Source organism: Aquarana catesbeiana, linkage group LG10 (genome assembly GCF_042186555.1).
Source record: "Aquarana catesbeiana isolate 2022-GZ linkage group LG10, ASM4218655v1, whole genome shotgun sequence".
Taxonomy (NCBI): Eukaryota; Metazoa; Chordata; class Amphibia; order Anura; family Ranidae; genus Aquarana; species Aquarana catesbeiana.
The window spans coordinates 60,699,909-60,724,824 of NC_133333.1; the positions used below are offsets into that span (position 1 = coordinate 60,699,909).

The 24,916-nt window shown below is 43.7% G+C and overlaps 1 protein-coding gene across 2 annotated transcripts in view; it reads right to left on the reverse strand.

The window, feature by feature from the left end:
• MED25 (mediator complex subunit 25) overlaps positions 1-24,916 on the reverse strand; it is a 328,200-nt gene that overhangs the window by 115,081 nt on the left and 188,203 nt on the right. For both annotated transcript variants that reach the window (XM_073602256.1, XM_073602257.1), the window contains 2 exons: positions 15,593-15,650; positions 9,719-9,826 (listed from right to left, as the gene is read on the reverse strand). In XM_073602256.1, coding sequence (XP_073458357.1) covers positions 9,719-9,826; positions 15,593-15,650 — 166 coding nt within the window. The remainder of the gene's footprint in view (positions 1-9,718; positions 9,827-15,592; positions 15,651-24,916) is intronic.

Below are 24,916 nucleotides of genomic sequence, written 5' to 3' on the forward strand. Positions count from 1 at the left end.
AACTAGCACGGGTCATTCACCCTAGATCTCCACGTCACCCCATTCCCTTCATCACTAAACCAGACCAGACCAAAGTCTTTGACTGCAGGGGCATATCTATTTCATTTAAAGACTTTTACTCTCAATTACATAACCTCCCGCAAACGACCCCGCATAGTCCTGTGTCTCCCTCTCAGGACCCAATGCAGACTTATATAATGGAGACGGCGCTGCCTATGATCGACCCCCAGGAATCCACGGATCTGGATGGACCCCTGACGGAGCCGGAATTCCTGTCTGTCATCAAAGGGCTAAAACCGGGCAAGTGCCCGGGCCCAGATGGCTACACCCTGAGGTTTTACAAAACCTTTGCGCCTTTGCTGGTACCATTTCTAACTAGGGCCTTTAACACCATCGACAACACTATCCTCCCTTCCAAAGAACTTTTATCAGCTAATGTATCCATTCTTCTGAAACCTATTCAGGATCCCTCCCAATGCAGTAGTTATCGCCCTATTTCTTTATTAAATATTGATCTTAAACTTTTTTCCAAAATTCTTGCCAACCGTCTTTCTCCTTTACTCCCCGGGATCATACATAGAGATCAGGTAGGCTTTGTTCCGGGTAGGGAGGCCCAGGATAACACTACCAAAACTATTCACCTCATCTCATATTCTCAACGCCAACGCTAACAGGTTTGCCTTCTATCCTTTGATGCAGAGAAGGCATTTGACTGGGTCAGTTGGCGCTTTTTGAGACTTTCCCTTGAGCAAATTGGTTAAGATTCCCCTTCATCTCCAAAATTATGTCACTTTACTCTCACCCCTCTGCTTCGGTCTTGGTGAATGGTACCTCGTCAGGAGCATTTGACATATCCAACGGGACTCGCCAAGGCTGTCCCCTTTCCCCCCTTCTTTTTGTTATTGTAATGGAACATTTGGCGTGTGCCATCGGACAAAATGATTTCATACAAGGCATCCGCACACCATCCGGGCACCACAAACTATCATTGTATGCGGATGACTTACTCATATATACCCGCCAGCCCCATATAACTCTTCCTTCCCTTGTTTTAGAATTCCAACGCTTCGGAAAGCTGAGCAATTTTAAGCTCAACATCTCCAAGACGGAGGCCCTTAATATTTCTCTTCCTGCATCTACCATGTCCTCACTCCGCTCCAACTACTCATTTCATTGGCAGACCAAGGGCATCACTTATCTGGGTGTAACAATTCCGGTTAACCTTTCCAATCTTTTTGCATTAAATTATATCCCGCTCCTTTCCCTTCTCCGAAAAGACTTAGCTTCCTGAGGGGACAAAACCATACCCTGGTTTGGACATATTAACACCCTCAAGATGGACACTCTGCCCAAACTACTATATCTATATCAGACCATACCGGTCACTGTCCCCAAATCTTTTTTTCTCTGCCCTACGCTCCCTTTTCACCCGTTTTCTATGGAATAAAGGGTTATCTAGAATTAAATATAAACTACTCACACAGCCAAAATTGCAGCGCGGTACAGGTTTGCCAGATTATGAGTTATATTACAAAGCCACATTGATGGCCCGCATCCTAGAATGGTTTCCACGACCCTTTCAAAAAGCCTCGGTGATGGTCGAACAGGATATGTCTCCTGTCAATTTAAAGGCTCTCCTTTGGGGCTATAAGGGCAATTTACCGAACTTATCCAGCTCTTCTCCACTAACCACAGCTGCCCTTGTGCTCTGGTATAGGAGAGGATTATGAGAGATCCTATCCTTGGATCCATCCCCCTTATCATCACTTTTTGACAATCCAGCCTTCCCACAAGGCATAGGGGCCCATGCTCTAGGTTCATTCCTTCGCACCTCCTGGCCACAAGCTCACATCTTCATTCATGCGCACAAAGGAACTCCAAACATCCCGACGGGAACACAGGACTGGCTTACCTCCCTACACCTAACAACCTTTACCAAACACTTATTCAGTTCTTCCCAGACTCATCGCCCACTGACTGAATTTGAACGCCTGGGCTCTCTTCAAGAATTACCCAGACATTTACTTTCACATATTTACATTCTGATTCAAGTCCTCACACAAAATGACCTGCCCCCTTACACTAGGATGTGGTCGGCAGACTTGGGAAAGACCATCTCCAGAGCGGAATGGCAGACTGCATTCCACTTCGCACACAAGTCCTCAATTTCCTGTTACTCACAAGAGAAGAATTTTAAGGTTGATGGTACAGGGACCCCGCTACATTACGAAAAATAATCCCCTCTACTCCATCTACCTGTTGGTGATGCAATGCAGTCACAGGCACGTATCTTCATGTCTGGTGGGAGTGTGATCGGATTCGACCCGTCTGGAGACAGGTATTCCAGGTATATGAAAAAATGTATGATGATCCTTTACAACTGACTCCTGAAATAGCTCCTCTTTCTATCCTACCGGGATCAATAACTTCTCAAAAACGGTGTTTACTACGCTTTTTTCTGTCTGCTGCCCGCCAACTCATACCTCTTTTTTGGAAGACAACTACTAGCCCCCCGTTATCTCTTTGGACCTCCACCATGAATGATATTATGCGTATGGAGGAGATGCTGGCGCTGGATAATAACACCTATGATAAATTTACAGTACTATGCTCGGTCTGGCGGCGCTTCTCCTCCTCAGATACTCTGGTTACGTTGCTTCCTACCCCCCCGAACCCAGCTCCCTCTATAACTTGAACTTCACCTAAACCCTGATTAAGACCCGCAATTGATAAACCGGAGTCCTTCCTCTCCGGTCCCCGCCGGCAGATCCCCCTCCCACCCCTTCCTCCTTCTCATCCCCAATTCCTACCCCTTCTTTTCTATTCTTTTCCTATCTTACCCTTTTTTTGTTTGACATAGCCTGGTAATAGGACTACTCATGTTTTCATAGATACCCGCCTTGCTGTAGGCGATAGCCATTTGGCACGCTGGTTATCATTGTATTGTGAACAATTTTTTCAACTGTGCTTTTCCTTTCTGTTACTTTATACCAATAAAAACATTTTCAACCCTAAATATAGCTCTTTACAAGACAGAGCCGCCAATTCCGATACTCTTCTGGCAGAGGATATGGCAACCAAAAAGACTATTTTTCTTGTCAAAAGAACTAAGGGAATTTCCCGTATAGGCTCAAAAGGCTGATTTTGTAAACCCGACAAGACTAAATTCAAATCCCAAGGATTTAGAGGTGCCCTGACAGGGGGAATAATTTGTGTACGCACCAGGGAGTGAGAAGCAAGAGGCCGTTAAAAAAAATACTGATAAGGCCGAGACCTGGCTCTTGATAGTACTCAAGGCCAGCTTCATTTCCAATCCCTTTTGCAAGAATTCAAGGATCCTACCTATGACATACTTCCTGGGGTGCCAACCCCTGGATCCACACCAGGAAACATATGCCTTCCAGACTCTATAGTAAATGACTCTGGAGGCCGGCTTCCTAGCATTAACCAAAGTAGACACTACTGAAGGGGATAACCCACGATCCTTTAGAATGTGGGTTTCAATAACCAAACCGTTAAATTTAGCGATTGTAAGGTAGGATGGAATACCGGACCTTGAGCGAGAAGGTCTGGCCACAATGGCAACGTCCAAGGGACTCCTACCGCCATCTTTATGATCCCGGCAAACCAAGATCTTATGGGCCACCAGAATCAGCTCTTTCCGTTCCTGCTTGATCCTGCGGAGAAGACGCTGAAGTAGCAGAACCGGAGGAAACGCATAGATCAGTGAAAACTGATCCCATGGGAAGACCAAGGTGTCTGTTCCGCACGCTAGCGGATCCTTCGTCCTTGACACAAAGTTATCGACTTTGTTGTTGAATCTGGACATGAACAGATCCACGTCTGGAATACCCCATCTTTGACATATCGACAGGAAGATGTCGGGGTGAAGGGACCATTCTCCTGGAAACAATTGTTGGCGACTCAAGTATTCCGCCTGCCAGTTTTCTATCCCTGGAATGAAAATCGCTGACAGACAAGGAATGTTGCTTTCTACCCAAGCTAGAACATGATTCACCTCTTTTTGGGCTGCACGACTTCTCGTGCCCCCCTGGTGATTGATGTAGGCCACAGCCGTGGCATTGTCGGATTGAATCCTGACAGGACAACTCCGCAGCCTGAGCGTCCAGGATTCTAGGGCCAGACGTACTGCCCGAATCTCTAAAACGTTGATGGACAGGGTCCTTTCTGACTTGGACCATTTCCCCTGGACAGAAGCTTCTTCCAGGACTGCTCCCCAACCTAAAAGGCTGGCATCTGTTGTTACCACTTTCCAGGATACTGGTAAAAAGGATTTCCCCTTTTGGAGGTTGCTGGATATCAACCACCAATTGAGGCTCAGATGCACCTCGGGGGATAGGTGCATTGGAAAGTCCAAAGCCTGAACCCTCTTGTTCCAGGCCGACAGACCAGCCCCAAGTAATGTAACCTCCTTGATGGTTTTAAGAAGGACTTTTCTAGGTTGAGTATCCAATCTAGGAATTCCAGGTAGCTTACAGCTGAGATTAAACTTTGGTTTAGACCAGAGCCTAGTTGATCTACTAAAAGCAGATCGTCTAAATAGGCTAGGACCGTTATGCCCTGAGCCCTTAACCTGGCTAAGGGAGGTGCCAGGATCTTTGTGAATACATGTGATGCAGTGGCTAGACCGAATGGCAGAGCCACAAACTGAAAATGACGATTTTCTACCTCGAAGCGTAGAAATTTCTGATGAGCAGGAAATATCGGCACGTGGAGATATGCATCCTTGATATCGATCGATGCCAAAAACTCTCCTCCTTGCAAAATGGAACAACCGATCGGATTGACTCCATGCCAAAGGACCGGATATTTGTGCCAGTTCAGATCTTTGAGACCTAGAATGGGTCTTACCCGTTTGGTTTTGGAACCGTGAAAAGGTTTGACTAAAACCCTGAACCCTGTTCCTCTAAGGGAGCCTCTGATATCACCTCCTGGGATAAGAGATGATCCAGAGCTAGAAAGAAAGACTTCCTTTTCTCTGGATCTCTGGGAACATTTGATTTTAGAAAACAAGGAGACGGGAATTCTCGGAACTCTAGTTTGTAACCTAGAGAAACTGAGGAAGCCACCCATCTGTCTTGACATTGTTTCTGCCAGATCTTTGAAAATTGCAGAAGCCTTCCCCCCACCCGAGCGAGTGGGGGCGCTCCTTCATAAGGAGGCTTTAGCATTTTGTTTTGCGGGCTTTCTGCCCCAAGCCCTCTTTTGGCCCTGGGACTGCCCCCGAGGTCTACCTCCTGTGCTTGACGGTGAAGGCCGTCGAGACTGCCTAGAGGCAGATGCTCCTGGTACTGGAGAGGAAGCACGCTTAAAGGAGAAATGTTTAAACTTCTTTACCGGTAAAAGAGAACTTTTCCCATTATAGATCCTTTGGATATATTTATCTAGATCATGTCCAAATAACCGTTCACCATGAAAAGGGAAACTGGCCAAGAGCTTTTTACATGGTGCTTCAGCTGACCAATTCTTCAGCCACAGGACTCTGCGTGTATGTACCAGTCCTAGCATAAGCCGTGAGGCTTGAACGATAGAATCTTTCATAGCATCCACCGTAAAACATAGAGCATCTTATACGCCAGCCCATGCTGGGCCTGTTGATCAGGAAGAATCTTAAGTATCTCTACAAACTGATCCTTTATGGACTGAGATACACCAATTGCCGCAAGAACCGGCTGCGCTACTGAACTTGCCAGAGACATGTTGTTCTTAAAAAGAAATTCCAACTTTTTATCTGTTGGATCCTTTAACATCTGCGCATTGTCTACCGGACAAGTGAGATTTTTACTCACCGAGGCGATTGCAGCATCAATTGCTGGAACCCGCCATTTCTTATTGAATTCTTCCTCCATAGGATACAGTGTAGAATACTTTTTTGGAGGAAAAAACTGTTATCCGGGTGTTCCCATTCTGCATATATCAGCTTTTTTAGCCATGGATAGAAAAAGCATCCCCAGATGGGGGAGGCTTTAGTGATCCCAAACCAGAGGTGGGCTCATCAATAGACTGCGCTACAAGCAGCAAAAAGATTGAGCGAAGTAATCTAGTAAGGGAGTGTACCAGCAAACTGTCTTGTGAGATGAGATTACTCCCTCCATACTAGGATCCTCAGAAGAGGATATATTAGTATCTTCCAGATTTTTTGGAAGACCTTCCTGATCCCCTGTCCCTTGTACCTCAGGATTAGGGTCCTGAGCACTGGATGGGGATCTGCTACGTTTGGACCCACTATGGAGAGTAATCATAGCATCAATCTTCTTTTCCAAACTAGAAATGATGTGTGATATATATAGGGGCTGAAGTGTCCAGCGCTGCTGCAACACCAGTCTCCCCTGACGGCTCACTCTGACCAGCCGCATCACTCTGAGGAGGATGAAATTCTTTTGGACATGGATTTAGGTTGTTGTAAAACAATCGAACCCCTAGAACCCTTTGAGGAGTTCCTGGTCCCTCTTCCACTCATAGCCTGATGCACAAAGCAGAGGCACTACCAGAAAGAATGCATACACTGCTAGGCTATAGTCCAGCAATATAATGCTGCTATTAACGCCCAGCCTGAAGCAATAATAATGTGTCAAGGGAAATGCCTGTCACCAAATCTGAAGTAATGCCACCTCTTTGCTCTTGTGTCCCTCCACATCCAGCAGCAGCACACAGTGTGCTTTTAAAAACTTCCTCCACGTGCATCTGGCGTCGGAGAATGGCGACGCCACTAGCCCTGCCCCCCGGCGTTGCCTACAGCTCCACCCCCCGTTTTTAAAAGGACGGGTTTTCCCACGCGAGCGGTGGACTACAGGTACCTTCTGACCCAGAGCTAGCATGGCGCGGGGGGTATAAAAAAGCCGCCGAGCGGCCGCTCCATTTTTTTTTTTTTTAAAGAATCCAGGCTCTTGAACCCCCCAAGGGGGGGAATCCCAGCATAGGGGGCCACAGGCGGGGAGACAAGTCCCCTCATTTCTTACTGGAGGATCTGCTGCTTTGGCCGGAGGAGAAAGAGGAAGTAATCACTCCTGACACAGTGCTGTTTCCAGAATGAGACGATGAGTGCTCAATACAGCCCCACAGTGGTGACACATAGGCATGACAACATTATTTACTTAAAGGAGACATTCATAAGAAAATTCAAAAATATTTCATAGAAAGCTCCACTTACCTTTTCCCGCCGCAGGGTTTTCTGTGGTAAACCAACAGACCCAATCTTCACCCTTCACGGTGGGCTCCGTAAACCTTCAGGAGCAGGGGAACCTAGAGGTAACCCACACTCCTGGACCTGCAACAGCACCCTGCCAGTAAAACTTTATAGCCTTGCTACCAAAAAGTACTGGATCCCAGGGTCCAGCTCTCTAAAAAGAGAAGCATTCGCAGGCAAAACCTCGTTTCTTCGGATACGAGGCCCGGGTACCATTCAATTTGGCTAAAAAAAGACACTTTGAATGGATCTGGTCAGCATGGCTAGCCCCAGCAAGGATTGCTCCAGTGGAGCTCAGCACAGCACAGCACATCTTTACTCGTGACCAACACCGTAGACACTGGCGGAAAAACTGAGGTATTCCCAGTAGTGGGAGGGGTTATATAGGGAGTGCACTTCTTGTCTTAGGGCGTGCCAGTGTCCATCACCTAAAGGTAGCCTATAACCCACAATAGTAACTACTATGGCTCTGTGTACCCTGATGTATGAAAAAAAAAAAATAAATTATATATATATATATATATATATATATATATATCTATATCTATATAGATAGATATATCTATCGATCTATCTATCTATCTATATATATAGATAGAGATATATATAGAGATATATATAGATATGTTAGAATTTTTTGTAATAGTAAGATTTTAATTGGTGTGGATGGTCGGGAAACTCACTCAAAAAGGTTGATTAGATATTGTATGATTAGTTGGTAAAACAATAATTTTTAGTATAGAGCCTAAGGAGGATATCAAAGCTTAGTAAGTGATGGCGTGAGGCTCAAGAAAGAGTGGGTGATGAAAGTGATGGAAGAAATGACCTGAGGAATGTGAGACATGAAAATAAAAGTAATAATAAACAGGGGGAACAGGAAGAGGGAAAAAGTAATAGCAATCAGTGAAAATGAAATGAGTGAATGTGATAGACAAGTGAGGGGTACAGAATAAGGGGCAATAAATGATGAAGAATGGTAAGTGAACTAACCGCAAAAAGAGAAATGAGGAAAAGTGAAACACAAGGCGAAGAAGATAAGTGAAAGAGGGCAAACAAAGACATGGAAAAAGATGTGAGGAGCAAGTGAGGAAGAAAGAGAAAAAAGTGATAACAAAACGAGGAAAGATGCATAGATGAATAGAGCTGAAAGAAGGATGTGACGGAAAACTAGCAATTAATAGAAACAAAACAAAAACCAGAAAATGGTGATAAGTGAATGAACAACCAAATAAAGAGAAAAAAAACAAAAAAAAAACAAAACAAAGGAACAAGAAAAAAATGAAAAAATTAAACCTAAGGCAGGGAAGGTGAGTAAGGAAAACAAAAAAGGACAGTGAGTATGTAGGAGTGAAAAGAAATAAAAAGTGAAATGTGAAAAGATTAGGTAGCGTGCAATGTGTGATAAACTGGTGAGAATGGGTGGAAATGTGAAGTGAGGATAAATGTTAAGAAGAATATATATGGGGAAGGTGGTGAGAAAATGAAAAAACTTGTGCAGTATATCACTAAATAATAATTATGCAGCATAAGTCATATAATACCTGGTGTTATACATCCATCACCTTCTCTAACACCAGGTATTATTATATCTTACGCTAAGCTTTGATATCCCCCCTTAGGCTTTATACTAAAAATTATTGTTTTACCAACTAATCATACAATATCTAATCAACCTTTTCGATTGAGTTTCCCGACCATCCACACCAATTAATATCTTACTATTACAAAAAATTATAACATATCACATATTATATTTTGGACTCATGGATTGGAATTTTGCCGCAGGTGTTGACTCCGCCCGGTGGGCCCTGGGGGTATTTACTTATCATCTGTAGCATCTGACAATACACATGGGGTTTTGGGTTGGGAGATCCCCACTGCATGCATTTGAGTAATCATGTGAGATGACCACTGTTGCATATATATATATATACTAATTGTAGTCTCTTTGCAGCAAACTTAACTCTGAAGAAGACCCCACCAAAACGGGTCGAAACGCATCAGATTTGTCATATTATAGACATGTTTGCTATTTAATGCGATGTATGTTTTTGCAATTGTAATATTTGCATCTTGTGGGTACCTTCCCTTCAGAGCTCATATTTTAACTTCCATGGAATTTTTTTGTTTCAATAATTTTTTTTTTTTTTATAATAATGTACTAAACCAAAATCTTACTTGAATCATTGCATTTATTTACCTCGCTGCTGAAAAACCCCTCCTTGGGGGAACCTTCGCATAACAAGTGTGTTGAAACATTGCATTTTACTTTAAAATTGTCAGGTCAATGGAGTGCAGAGGCAACTTAGGGCAAGCTGCCAGTTCATAAAAATTCAAACGATTCCCTTGCTTCTGCTTAAATCTGCTACAGAATCCTACTTTACTGTGGGGGCACATGTATTTCAGAAGCCTGGATTTTAAAAGCAAGTTTGTGCCCAAGGAAGTAAAAACAATGATAAAAAAACAAAAAAAAAACTATACAACTGCAACAGTAACATAGTGGGAACTTACAAAGCCACTGCCCATGATGCGATAGAGACCCTTGAGTGACTCCAGATCCTTATTAGTAAAGTGGAACTGAACCATTCGTGAATTTCTGAATAACGGTCCTAAGGTAGTCTGAAGAGAACAAAATATATATATAGATTTATAAATACATAAGTGCATAAGTGTTCTACATGCAAAATCTGTCTTATTTTTACCAATATAAAAACACAATAAAGAGGAGGGTGTCTGTTTTCATAAAGTTTTATTTTTCCCCCAATGCAACTCTGCGCCTTTAAAAATTATACTGGAATTCACAATAGCCATATGTCATTTCAGATTTTTGGGCTATTTGTTTTTTCAATTGAAGACTTTTTTCTTTCCTGGCTTTCCTTTTCATGTCCGTTGCAGGAACAAGAATAATACAGTTGTGCTCATAAGTTTACATACCCTGGCAGAATTTATGATTTCTTTGCCATTTTTCAGAAAATATGAATGATAACACAAACTCTTTAAATCATAATAACAGAAACTACCCAAATGACCCTGATCAGAAGTTTACATACCCCAGTTCTTAATACCGTGTATTGCCCCCTTTAACATCAATGACAGCTTGAAGTCTTTTGTGGTATTTGTGAATGAGGCTCTTTATCTTCTCAGATGGTAAAGCTGCCCATTCCTCTTGGCAAAAAGCCTCCAGTTCCTGTAAATTCTTGGGCTGTCTTGCATGAACTGCACGTTTGAGATCTGCCCAGAATGGCTCAATTATACTGAGGTCAGGATACTGACATGGCCACTCCAGAACCTTCACTTTATTCTGCTGTAGCCAATGACAGGTCGACTTGGCCTTGTGTCTTGGATCATTGTTGTGTTGGAATATCCAAGTACGTCCCATGCGCAGCTTCCTGCCTGATGAATGCAAATGTTCCTCCAGTATTTTTTGATAACATACTGCATTCATCATACCATCAATTTTTATCAAATGTCCTGTGCCTTCATAGCTCACACATCCCCAAAGCATCAGCAATCCACCTCCGTGTTTCACAGTAGGAATGGTTTACCTTTCATCATAGGCCTTGTTGACTCCTCTCCAAATGTAGGGTTAATGGTTGTGGCCAAAAAGCTCACTTTTGGTCTCCTCACTCCAAATGATTTTGTATCTGGAGGCTAGAATGTTCACATCCGGAGTCACCATTTTTGACAAATTAGATTGAACACATCTGGATGAAGACCATCAGTGCTGGAATGACAGCCTGACGGCTCTGAGCTTCAAGATGTTGGATAGTTTGGTCTCTTCTCTTGACCATGTTCCTTGAACTGTCATGGATTAGAAGACTACTCCCCAGCCTGGCTTGCATCCATTGTAAGAACTTTCCAAATTCAGGGAAAGAAAGATTTTCCTATTGTTTAAGTTGAGGTGGTGATCCACCAGGACAGGGACCTCCATGTTTGGGAGGAGAGGAGCATGGGCAGATCCAGGGAAAGAGCCTGCTTTTCCATACTGATAGAATGTTTAGCTGGAGAGTTCTTGAATGGAATTTGGAACTCTTGTGTCAGCGGTGTAGACAAGTTCCTAAAACTTTTAGATGCATTTCTTAGTGAACACGATGTACAGGGATATGGAATACAGTAGTCACAAACACACAGATTCTAAGTTTGAACTGGATGGACCAGTGTATTTACTCATCCTTACCAACTATGCAACAATATGTAACTACGAAAGGTATTGCCTCGAAGGAGGCCACCACTATTATTATTTTACAGAATTTATATGGCGTCAACAGTTTGTGCAATGCTTTACAACATGGGGGCAGACAGTACAGTTACAATACAATTTAACACAGGAGGAATCATTTCCAGAACTCTCTCGGTAAATCTCACTATGGAATTTTCTTTGGATTTCAGTTGTGGAGCATGGGTTCTTAGAGAGATCACTTTCTTTTCTGGAAGAAAAACCTTTGCCTGGGATGTATCCAGGATCAGACCCAAAGGAGGGCTGGAGAGCAGGTTTCTACTGAAGTTGGTGGATGTGGCCTCAAAATGTGCAACGGGTGGTGTGATGTAACATCTAGTCATCACATAAACCTGAGCACTAGGTAGAAAATTTTAGTGCCAAGTTTACACTGATGTGACTACAGCCCAATTTTACACGGTAACGGACAGAGATATAGGGTGACCCTTTCTTAACTGTCTACCACGCTGGACTAAAGTCCAGGCTTCACCCATCATGGTGGGCATACCCCCAAACGAGTCTTCAGTGATTGGGATCCATAGTGATGGACCACGAACCTGAACCAGTATAGCACCCTGCAGCTAACTCAATGCTTTGCACCAAGGTGTGTGTCCCATGCAGGATTCAGTCCCCAAAGCAACATTACAGGTTGTCCCAACATGGGGTCCAGGTACAGCTCCCAAGGTTACTAGGCATTAGAAGACAGTAAGGTTGTTTGAAGAATCGGGAGATAAAACTAATAAAAATAATAACATAATAAACTGGTGAAGCTGGTTTCTCTGGAAGGGAGACTATGTCCATCACCTACAGCCAGGAGTAGGTAGGGTTATAGGGGAGGGCTCTCCAGGGATTTATCCTAAAAAGTTTGCCAGTGTCCAATCATCTGAAGGTACAAGCCTATAACCCATGGTGTATGAATAAGTTGCCTGTTTCCTGTACTGCACACTTAGTGATTGTAAACAACCACCTTGTAAAACAACCCATTCCATTTGAAATAGAAAATGAAAGGCAAAATATTTGTGTATAGATGTAGCCTCCCTGATGGAATTCCCGAGCGTGGCTCGGGGTTAAATTTCAGCACCATTAGTGGTAACCCCGAGCCACACTCAGGATTGCATTGCAGGACTCTGGTGCGGTATACTTACCTTGTCCCCAGGATCTTGCGATGTCCCCCGCTGTGTCTGCGGGCTGTGTCCTCCTCCCGAAGCCTCTCTGTGCCAGGCTCCGTTCCCTGCGAGCGTTGTGACGCATGGGGGCGGAGCCTGGTGGCAAATTCAAAAACCCGTAAAAATCATAACACATACAGTACTGTAATCTTACAGTACTGTATGAAATAATTTCACATCCCTTTTGTCCCCAATGCTTTGTCCAATGCCCTGCATAAAGTTTTATATTATACAGTGGCTTGCAAAAGTATTCGGCCCCCTTGAACTTTTCAACCTTTTGCCACATTTCAGGCTTCAAACATAAAGATATAAAATTTTTATTTTTTGTGAAGAATCACCAACAAGTGGGACACAATTGTGAAGTGGAACGAAATCTTTTGGATTTTTGAAACTTTTTTAACTAATAAAAAAATGAAATGTGGGGCGTGCAAAATTATTCGGCCCCCTTGCGTTAATACTTTGTAGAGCCACCTTTTGCTGCGATTACAGCTGCAAGTCGCTTGGGGTATGTCTCTATCAGTTTTGCACATCGAGAGACTGAAATTATTGCCCATTCTTCCTTGCAAAACAGCTCGAGCTCAGTGAGGTTGGATGGAGAGCGTTTGTGAACAGCAGTTTTCAGCTCTTTCCACAGATTCTCGATTGGTTTCAGGTCTGGACTTTGACTTGGCCATTCTAACACCTGGATACGTTTTTTTGTGAACCATTCCTTTGTAGATTTTGCTGTATGTTTGGGATCATTGTCTTGTTGGAAGATAAATCTCTGTCCCAGTTTCAGGTCTTTTGGAGACTCCAACAGGTTTTCATCCAGAATGGTCCTGTATTTAGCTGCATCCATCTTCCCCTCAATTTTAACCATCTTCCCTGTCCCTGCTGAAGAAAAGCAGGCCCAAACCATGATGCTGCCACCACCATGTTTGACAGTGGGGATGGTGTGTTGAGTGTGATAAGCTGTGTTGCTTTTACGCCAAACATATCGTTTTGCATTGTGGCCAAAAAGTTCGATTTTGGTTTCATCGGACCAGAGCACCTTCTTCCACATGTTTGGTGTGTCTGTGGCAAACTTTAGACGAGACTTTTTATGGATATCTTTGAGAAATGGCTTTCTTCTTGCCACTCTTCCATAAAGGCCAGATTTGTGCAGTGTACGACTGATTGTTGTCCTATGGACAGACTCTCCCACCTCAGCTGTAGTTCTCTGCAGTTCATCCAGAGTGATCATGGGCCTCTTGGCTGCATCTCTGATCAGTCTTCTCCTTGTCTGAGCTGAAAGTTTAGAGGGACAGCCAGGTCTTGGTAGATTTGCAGTGGTTTGATACTCCTTACATTTCAAAATGATCGCTTGCACAGTGCTCCTTGGGATGTTTAAAGCTTGGGAAATCTTTTTGTATCCAAATCTGGCTTTAAACTTCTCCACAACAATATTACGGACCTGCCTGGTGTGTTCCTTGGTCTTCATGATGCTCTCTGCGCTTTCAACAGAACCCTGAGACTATCACAGAGCAGGTGCATTTATACAGAGACTTGATTACACACAGGTGGATTCTATTTATCACCATCAGTCATTTAGGACAACATTGGATCATTCAGAGATCCTCGCTGAACTTCTGGAGTGAGTTTGCTGCACTGAAAGTAAAGGGGCCGAATAATTTTGCACGCACCACTTTTCAGTTTTTTAATTGCTAAAAAAGTTTAAAATATCCAATAGATTTTGTTCCACTTCACAATTGTGTCCCACTTGTTGGTGATTCTTCACAAAAAATTAAAATTTTATATCTTTATGTTTGAAGCCTGAAATGTGGCAAAAGGTTGAAAAGTTCAAGGGGGCCGAATACTTTCGCAAGCCACTGTATATACTGTTCTTTCTGCCTGGAAACTTGAGATTGTCCATAGCAACCAAAAAGTGTCCCTTTACGTCAAAAGTGGCTTTAGAACAGCTAGAAAACAGCGATAGTAAATTAGAACACTTGCAGAATTGAGCGACAGTGAATCATGGGGAAATTTATTTTATTATATTATTTTTTTAAATTATTTATATTTATTTTTTATTATATTATAATTTATGATTTTGTGTTTCAAACTTCATCATACCCGGGATATCTACTAGACTCTTGGTGGACAGATTTAAGTGGGTTATTGCTAAGAATTACAGGCCTACAATATAAAACGCCAAATTTCTATGCAAAATAATTGCACCGCTTTGAGACGCAAAAAATCTGAAATAATCATACCGCCAGGGAGGTTAAAAAAAATACATTATAAAATGCCTTATTTACCTTTTTTTTTTTTAAATAAGTGATCACATTCCCTCTATTCTTAGCTGCATAAGACATGGGGGAGGAGAAGCAACAGTACACTGCACTTCCTATTGAATGACTGTGTAGGAGGGGCATGTCAGGACAAGTCTGATCATTGGAGGAGAGCAGGCCAAGTTCCTAGCATAGCTAAAGTGTACAGGACACAGGCGCTGGTCTCAGCAGGGGGGCATTGATAGTTTCAAGAAACTATTAGATAAGCACCTGAATGACCACAACATACAGGGATATACAATGTAATACTGACATATAATCACACACATAGGTTGGACTTGTGTCTTTTTCTCAACCTCACCTACTATGTAACTATGTAAAGAACTGACCACAGTGTGCTCAGTTGCTGATAACAAAGCAGAGGGACTGGCAGGAACACCAAGAAATTCACACAAAGGGAGCAATACAAAGAGAACAGGATACTTTTTCATACAAGTAGATGGTACAGCAGGCACATATCAGGAATCTGATATGTTGGGGTAACATATACTTTAAGATAACAGGAACTGCAGTGAAACTAAGCCAGTGGGACTGGTATGGCCATAAGTATGCGGATGAGGCAGCGAATGTCAAATTTCAATTTATATTTTAGCAACAGAATCACATTAACAATATTGCTAATTTTTAACAAATTTGGCATGTAGACATCATGATTAAAATTTGTGTCATAAATACACTGGGCCATGTGACTTACCAGCAACTGTTGTGGGATCAGCTGCATTATTAACTTTTGAGGCCACTGGTCAGTTTTCCTGCAAACAGAGAAACATTTTTCAGATTAGTCAAATCTAAAGCCTGTGGTTCTCCAGCTTTTAAAAAAGCCATCTGATGTTAGTAAAAGAACTAAACATCTTAGCCCTGATTTATTAAGCTACAATAATAGCACTTATGAAATGTTTTTTTACAAAAAAGGTGGGTAACAAAACAATTTCTCTGGACTGGGGGTCAGCAACCTGTAGATCGCGCTCTGGGCTTGCTGACCCAGCATCCCAGAGTATCAAACAGAATGCAATGCAGAGGGACTACTTATAAAAAGTTGGAGCTGTAGTAAGGAGCAAGAGCCACATAAGCTGATGTCTCCTCTGTAGTGCTGGCTCCTGTTCCATGCAGAGTGATACCAACTGCACTCCATCTCTTATTTCGGCTAGCTGTCTCCAGATAGTGCCAGCAGCAGGAAAGAAGAGATCTTCAGGTCAGTGTGAAGCAATACACAAGGCATAATAGTATAGGGCTGCTTTCACACTGATGTGCTGCAGTTTACCCACACCGTGGGCGCAGTGCAATGTACCTGCAGCTTTCCTGCGTGTTGGCTGCACTTAGCTTTAAACTTCTGTTATATCCTGCGGGTTTGGTGCACTGTCTGAAAGCGCTTCACAACTCCTGAAAACGGAAATTTTGGTGCGCTTTCAGAAAGTGCAGCACACCTGCAGAATATAATAGAAATCTATGGCAAAGCTCAGCTAACCCAGAAAAGTCGCAAATGCACTGCGCTGCACCCGCGGTACAGGTAAACGGCAACACATCAGTGGAAAAGCAGCCTTATAGGCAGCTCAGAGCAGTAAGGGTTCATTTACACCACCCCCGCCCCAACTGTACCCACTTTTGCTGCAATGGCCAGGGGTGTACACATGTCGCAGCAGAAGGTATACGCCCCATCATGGTTGGTGTGAGTAGCACCTGCCAAGCATGACCCTTTCAAAGTGAATGAGGCCACTCTGCAAGTGCCCTGCAACCTTGTGCAGCACAGCAAACAAGGGGTTAAAGCAGGTAGCGGCGTGTTGCTTTCTCACCACCTGCTTTAACCCCATGGACCCCACAGAAGCATGCAGTTGTGGGGTGCTTGCAGAGTGGCTCCATTTACTTGAATGGGTTGCGATTGGTAGGTGGTAACACCCATCAAAAGCAACAGGGGGTTTAATTCCTGCTGAGGCAGATGTACACCTTTGGCTGCTCCCTCAACAGCTAAAGGAGGTAGATTGGGGGCGGTAAACTCAACCACAGGGTTTTATCGCCCTTAACTTTACGCTTGAATGCAACTAATGGCTCATTCATAAGTACAGCAGGCACTGCTGCTCCTCTGAAAAGTGATCAGAGTGTGTTTGACCGGTGGTGAGGAGGTGAAATGTTCCCTCCTCACCACCTGATTTAAACCCATGACTGCCGTGCAATGCACGCGATTGCGACACAGTAGTAGGGCAATTAGATATTTAAATCAGGTGTGAGGAGGCGACACTGTGCCTGGTGGTCTTTGACTTCTGCCATGTTGTTCAGGTAGATCTGCACCTCCAAGGTTGCCTTCCCCTGCTCTAGACCAGCCTTTTTCAACCAGGGAGCCTTGAGGTTTCTTCAGGGGTGCCTTGGCAAAATGCCTAAAAATTGTATACAAGCCAGCAGGTGGATCAAGCCTGCCCTTTAGTTACACAAAGTCACAAGTTTTCATTATGCACCATTACGACTAGACACTGGCATCCTAACATCCAATGACGTCATCAGTTGATAAGGAGGATGTCTATTGCCTCCAGAGCATCCTTTTTGATCCTTCTGTGCGCCTGGGGTCACATTAGCTGATTGATGGAGAGGAATTGAGGGAGAAGAGAAACATTGGAATACTAGTCAGTACCAGTGTACAAAAGTGTATTTGCTTTGGAAAAATAAATCACCTCTAACATTGGGTGTCCTACATGTGGATGTTGGTGCATTGTGTAATACTATTAGAATAGTTTTTTACATTTTGGGATGGGGTGCCTTGAGACTGTCTATAATTTTAAAGGGTGCCTTGACTGAAAAAAGGTTGCGAAACCTTGCTCTAGACTCTAACTCTTATCCCCCGTACACACGATCGGACATTGATCGGACATTCCGACAACAAAATCCTAGGATTTTTTCAGACGGATGTTGGCTTAAACTTGTTTTGCGTACACAGGGTCGCACAAAGTTGTCGGAATTTCCGATCGCCAACAACGCGGTGACGTCAAGCACGTACGACGAGACTAGAAAAGGCCAGTTCAGAACCAAGCGCGGCACCCTTTGGGCTCCTTTTGCTAATCTCGTGTTAGTAAACGTTTGGTGAGAGACGATTCGCGCTTTTTCAGACTCGTGGCTTTCAGATCGTTTTCTGCGGTTCAGTTTGTGCTTGTGGGTTTGTATCTGCTCTTCAGTGCGTGCAAGCAAGTTCCGCGTGACTTTAATTAGTCATTGTGTTCTTGTTCGTTCGTTACTGTTTTTCAGGTCGCTCTTCACAGGCCTTGCTGTTCTTCAGTGCATTCTGTTACTTCTTTCTGAGCACCCGACCGTTTTCTAGCCATGTTTCGTATACGTACTCCTCGTAGAGTTCGTGCTGTGCGGGGGGCTTGGTGTTGGGGTCCTGACCTTGACACAAGTCCAGTCCATGAACAGAGTAGGGAGGACCAAGAATTGGTTGCTTCAGCGTGACCAGTTCTCTCATATGCCTTTGCTCTGTGAGATCCGTGAGAATAATCCTGATGATTTCAGGAACTTTCTCCAGATGACGGACCCCGTATTTCACCGTTTGTTGGCTTTGCTGACCCCCTATTATCAGCAGGCAGGATACCTGCATGAGGCAAGCCATCACTCCGGAGCAGAGGCTCGTCGCTACCCTGCGGTACTTGGCGACAGGGAGAAGTCTGCAGGACTTGAAGTTCTCGTCAGGCATCTCCCCCCAGGCTCTGGGGATCATGATCCCAAAGACCTGTTCTGCCATCATCCAGGTCCTGCAGAAGGAGTATATGAAGGTAAGTTTTTTATCCTTTAATATCACATTTTATTGTATTGAATGTTTGATAATATATTGTATTTCTTTCCTCATTCTCTAATTACCATGATTGTAATATGCTGTGAATGTCCCCTTTGTCCTCATGCATGCTGGATTTTTATGTCCTTCATACATATTTGCCTTCACTAACCTCCCCAGCATGGTCTCCTGCCCTATATTCACCTCATGTAGTCACTTAATGTATTTTATCAGCTCCATAGTAGTGCTTTACCCCAAACAACCCCTAAAATGTTTATAAATGTGATTTGTGCTTTAAATTCAGGCAGAGGCTTTTTTTTTGTAGTTTCCACAAATCATTTTTATTAACCCTCCCTCCCCCCAACTGCTAAGTCAGCTGATCCCAATTCTCTATCCTCAATCATCTATCTGCTGACTTTGCCAAACCCATACACACTATACCCATCTCTTTTGTGCTCAGATTTATGGATGAATTCCCCAAAGCATGTAGTGCAAGGGCCTGCCTGTATACTTTCAAATGGTACTGTTTAAAGTTTTGGTATCCTATTATTATCTTGATAGGTAATAGCAGAATGTCCAAATGTGCTCAAATGTGTACAATGTGTATTCATATCTTTGTATTATGACACTTCTTACCTGTCCAGTGGTCTGCCAATAGTGTAACTAAGGAGGGGCAGTTCCAAGTAATACCCTGTATTTAGGCATTCATCTCTCAATGAAGTGAAGAGGGTTACCTGTCCAAGATCCCCCCCCAATAATGTTAGAAATGGTCCATGAGAGGGGGTGGGGGAGGGGGAATATGATAGGTGTACCTTATACTTTGGTGTTGTAAAATTCCCCTTAATAAATGTTATCTGGATGTTGGCCAAGAATGTTTGTGTGTAATCTGCTTTCCATGTTTATGTGCAAAAATACTAAGTTTTTTTTGTTTTCCTCAACAGTTTTCTTCCACGCCACAGGAATGGCAGACTGTGGCCTTCCACTTTGCCCAGCGGTAGGACTTTCCTAACTGCGGAGGGGCAATTGATGGGAAACACGTCCACATCATCCCACCACCCAACTCGGGGTCGTAATATTATAATTACAAGGGGTTCAATAGTATTGTGATGTTGGCGGTGGTGTCTTGCATGTGGACGTGGGGAAGAATGGCCGGATGTCCGATGGTGGAGTCATCGCCCAGACGGAGTTTTACAGGCGTCTCCAGAATGGCAGCTTGGACTTGCCACCTCCAGAAGACAATGTGGAAGGACTCCCATTCGTCTTCGTTGCGGATGAAGCATTTGCGCTGGGGGACCATCTTATGCGGCCATTCTAAATGAGGACCCTCACCCCAGAACAGAGGGTTTTTAATTACCGGCTGGCCAGAGCCAGAAGAGTGGTGGAGAACACATTTGGAATCCTGGCCAGCCAGTTCCGCCTATTTCCGACACCCATCCATATGGCGGAGTATAAACTTAATCATATAATCCTGGCGTGCTGTGTTCTACATAACTTTTTACGCCAACATTCGGCCAACTATGCTGGCTCAGTTGGGCCTGAGGCCGGAATGATACATGAAACAACACTGACGGCGCTTGAAAGTGGCCGTCCTGGCTTGCCCTCCCTGAGTGGCCGTGATGTCCGGTTAAGATACCTTGAGTTCTTTGCGGGTAGGGGGGCCATCAATATGCCAGCAAATTTGTGAAGCCTTTATCAAATAAAAAGCAAAAAAAAAAGCAAATCTTTGTTGACATTTACTGCTTGTGTTTGTTTTAGCTGACCCTGACAGAAATGTGGTGAGTCCAGAAAATGGCGTGATTGTGTAACTTTATACAAAGCACTGTTGGGTGTTATTTACTAAAGGCAAAGACACTTTGCACTACAAGTGCACTTGAAACTGCATTTGTAGTGCAAACAGGATTTGCCCTTAGGAAATAACCCCCATTTTCACAGAAAGCAGCAATTACATCACCACAAAAGTGTTGTAGCGTTGAGACAATAATCCACACATTCTTGATTCACAATCTTTTTAATACCTGCACAATCACATGTGCATTTAGAAAAGGTTTTTCAAACAAACCAACATGTTTGTTGTATAACAATTTTTGGGGTAGCATTATAAAAAATAGAAATGTCCATTTAAGCTAAAACAGGCATGTGTAAAACCAACATGAAAGACACAAAGCTTGAACTTACAAAGTTCACATTTGGTAGAACTTGAAGCCAATATCAGACATGAACTGTGTTTGATATTGCGTTCAGATGGGGTGAATTCACCCCAGGAAAAGCCAAATTTGGAAGATGCGCACAAATTTACCAATGTCAACATGTGCTAGCTGCCATCACGGGGGATCAAGGGACGTGTTTTGGGGGAGCAACCCCTTCCTCTCAGCTACTTTATTATTGAGGAAGGGGTTGCACCCCCAAAACGCGTCCATTGATCTCCCGTGATGGCAGATAGCACATGTTGGCACACTGTGTGCATCCTCCAATTTTGGCTTTTTGAAAAATCGATAAAAGATTTTTAACATTGTAGCACACAAAAAAAACAAAGGGATTTGGAGGGGTTTTAAACTTGCCCCAAAACATCAATGATGTTTTTATTTTTTTTAATAACATCATTGATGTTTTTCTTGAGGTTTTCCAATTGTAAATTACAGCCCATGATCTCCCCAATCAGGATCTGGGCACTTTCTGATGTGAAAGGATCTGGATCCACAACATCACGATCACCTAAAAAGATAGAAACCAAAAAAAAAACAGGTATCAAAAATATGCCGGCATCCATCTCTTACCTGAGCCTGTGGTCGCAGACACTCACCTGTTGTGGTGACAATTTCCACCACATCTTCTTCCTCCTCCTGCCCTTCTTGTGTTGGGTGGATTTCCCCTTCTTCCAGAGGTGGGGGGTCTGTGGTCTCCTCGGATGAGGGGTGTCCTCCGAGTCTTTTGTAAAACAAAAATGGTATACTTAGCACACAGATATTTGATGGCAGAACTATAAATAGGAAACATTGCTTGGAAGTGGGGTCCAATTGTCTATTTTGTCCGAGTTCCAAAATGGAGCATTTTCAGTGTCCTTTGTCAAGATGCAATACTTTACCTGTCTTGTACAAGCTTCACAGATGGAGACCCCCCTACAGTATACACTGGAGCACCTGTGTGGCCCCTTAATAAAAAGGGTGTTCTTGTGTCCCACACTAGTGCTCCAGTGTCCAGATGTGAAAACAGCTGCTCAGTGTCCTCTCCTTACACAGAATCTAGTTTGCATTTCATTCTAGTAACAAAGCCATCTACACAACCAAATTAGTTTCATACAAGTAGGGCGTAAAAATTGTGGCCAAATGCATATGGCCAAAACAATGGTGTTTTATAGGCCGAAAGAAAAATGTTTGATACGAACGAATAATGTGCCCATGAACATGATAGTTGCCATTTAAAAATGTACACTTGTAAGAAAAGCACACGGAGCAGCACGAACGTAATAAACATAAAGAATAGGTACACAGGACAACTACTTACTTTTTTGCAGCACTCTCCGGATCTTTCTGTACTGCTCATGTTCTCTTAATTTGAGGTCCGACCACCGCTTCCTGAGCTGATCTTTCGATCGACGTACCCCGAAATGCCGGTGCAGACTCCTGACCACTTTCGCCATGATCTTGGCCTTTCTGACATTGTGGTTGGGGTAAGGTCCATACTTCCCATCATAATCGGCCTTCTTCAGGATGTCAACCATCTCCAACATCTCCACAAAGGACATATTTGAGGCCTTAAATCGTCTCCTTCTGGATCGGGACGTTTCCGGCTCCGGGCTTTCCTCGTCGTTCCTGTAATTAGCATGCACCTGCTGTGTATCCGCCATGTGCTCATCCCCCACTGCGCCGAACTAAAAGGGGCGGGGAATAGACTAGAAAGAACGTCAGGGGCGGGCGGAGTTACACGCATGCGCAGTGTGTATAAAGCGTAACACGCGTGCGTATTACGTACGATCTGTGAGCGGAGGAAGGAACATCGGAGGCGCCAATCGTGATAACGAAGGTAAGATCTAAACTTGGGCCTATACTGCTTCGAAATTGAAGCCTATATTGTAACAAGATTAGGAGAGTTTAGCCTGACCTTAGGGTTTTTCTTGTGTTGTGTCTTGCAGAGAAAATGGATGGCTTCAATGACCACAACTTCCTCCCCCTGTTCATAGACAAATACAGGGAGCTGCCCTGTCTGTGGCAGGTGAGACATCCCCATTATAACAATAAACAAAAGAGGCAGGCAGCGCTGGAGAAACTGCTGGAGTTGGTGAAGCCGGTGGTCCCCACAGCAACCATCCCCTATTTAAAAACCAAAATTGGTGGCCTGAGGAGCACTTATCTTAGGGAGCGCAAGAAGGTCACAGATTCCCAGAGATCCGGAGCTGCAGCAGATGACATTTATGTCCCCAGGCTGTGGTACTATGAGAGACTGCGATTTCTGTCAGACCAGACTGAAGTCAGGGAATCCCTCTCTACTCTTCCTTCCACTCTTCCTTCCATCCCAGCTGAGGCTTCCGATGTCCAACCTGGGCCTTCAAGCCAGGAAGAAGTGGAGGAGCCCAGCTGGAGTCAGGTATAGCATTGTTCTAGAGATTTCTGGTCAATAAATAAATTATGTTTACTAGATGTTATTATTGATCACTAATTGCTGATTGAAAAAAGTGTTTTACATATCAATAGACAGTAGTGGGCACCCAAAATTGGGATAAGAATGAAAAACGCTGGGCTCAGAAGTATAGTCTGTTATATTTGTTAACATTCAATTTGCAACAGTCAGGAGGTGAAAATTGTGTGTGATTGATCAAAAAATAAAACAATGTCCCTTTTTCATACACAGGAAGACCTGGAGGAGGTTGTGGAATGTGGCAGTCAGGAGGAGGCGGGGGTTAGTGGCAGCCAGGAGGAGGCGGGGCTAAGTGTCAGCCAGGAGAAGCCTGGGACCAGTCGCAGCCTGACTGAAACGCAGGTTCCTCCCCTCCGCCTTCCATACAAAAGGGCGAGGAAGGCGACTCACATGCAGGATTCAGCGCTCAGGCTAATTCAGGAGGCTTCTGCGTCCCTCCGAGCCTTACCCACTCCTGAAGAGGCCTTTGCCTGCATGGCTGCCACAAAACTGCCGGGCATGCAGGAGGGTCAACGCAAGCTATGTGAGGACCTGCTTTATAAAGTCCTAAGTAAGGGAGTGAGTGGGGAACCAACACCCAAGACCGACGTGATTGAGTTGGACCATCCTCCTCCTGCTGCCACAACTCCACCACCAGAGCCACAGCGTGGAAGGAGACATGGAAAGAAGACCAGAGAGTGATGGCCTGGGTTCAGTCTGGTCTGACAAAAGATGCAGTCTCTTGTATGACCACAGCCTGGGGACACAGATGTCCTCTGCTGCTTTCCGGATCTCTGGGACTTCTGGACCAGACTGCACTCCCTTAGATATGGACTCCACAGGCCACCAATTTTGCTTGAAAATAGTTGATGTGTGCCCTGGGGGTCCAAGGCTTCACCCATTTCTGCTGTTTCTCCAGCGTTGCCTCCCTCTTTGTTTAGTTGTGAGCCCTTAATAAATGATTTTTTTGAAAAATTATACTCTCCTATGTGTGTTTTCATTCAAAAAGGACAGTTTGTTGGTGACGATTCAGGTACATTTCTAAAATACAATGTGAAATTAACAAGGGACAACAACACCAAACAATCTCCTACAGATTAAATATAACAACATATCAATGGTGTTGTGGTAACTTGACACAAAAAACACACACAAAAATATTCTGGAGTAAAAATAAAAATACAATAAAACAAAAATCAGCCTTGAAAAAAATACAAACCAAAAATAACTAATCTGCCTTAAAACCAAAAAAAAAAAAAACAACACCAAAATAATGTTGTCAGATGTGACAAATCAAAATATATTGAGGGAATCCCGATAAATAATAAAGAAAGAAGTTTGTGAGAACTCTGTGTGAATATGAGCAGCAAAACTACTTAATTCTTCTCACATTATAAAGAAGAAGAGAGTGCGCGGTATTAAACCATTTTTTACATTGCACCGTGACGAAAGTGCTGTATCCATTGCGAACGCTAAGTTTACCAGACCGAGCTGTTCCGTGTCGGAATTTCTTCTGATCATGCGTGGCACTTTGTGCGTCGGAACAGGCCACACACGGTCGGAATTGAAGCGATCAGATTTTGTTGTCGGAAAATTTTATAGCCTGCTCTGAAACTTTGTGTGTCGGAAAATCCGATGGAGCCCACACATGGTCGG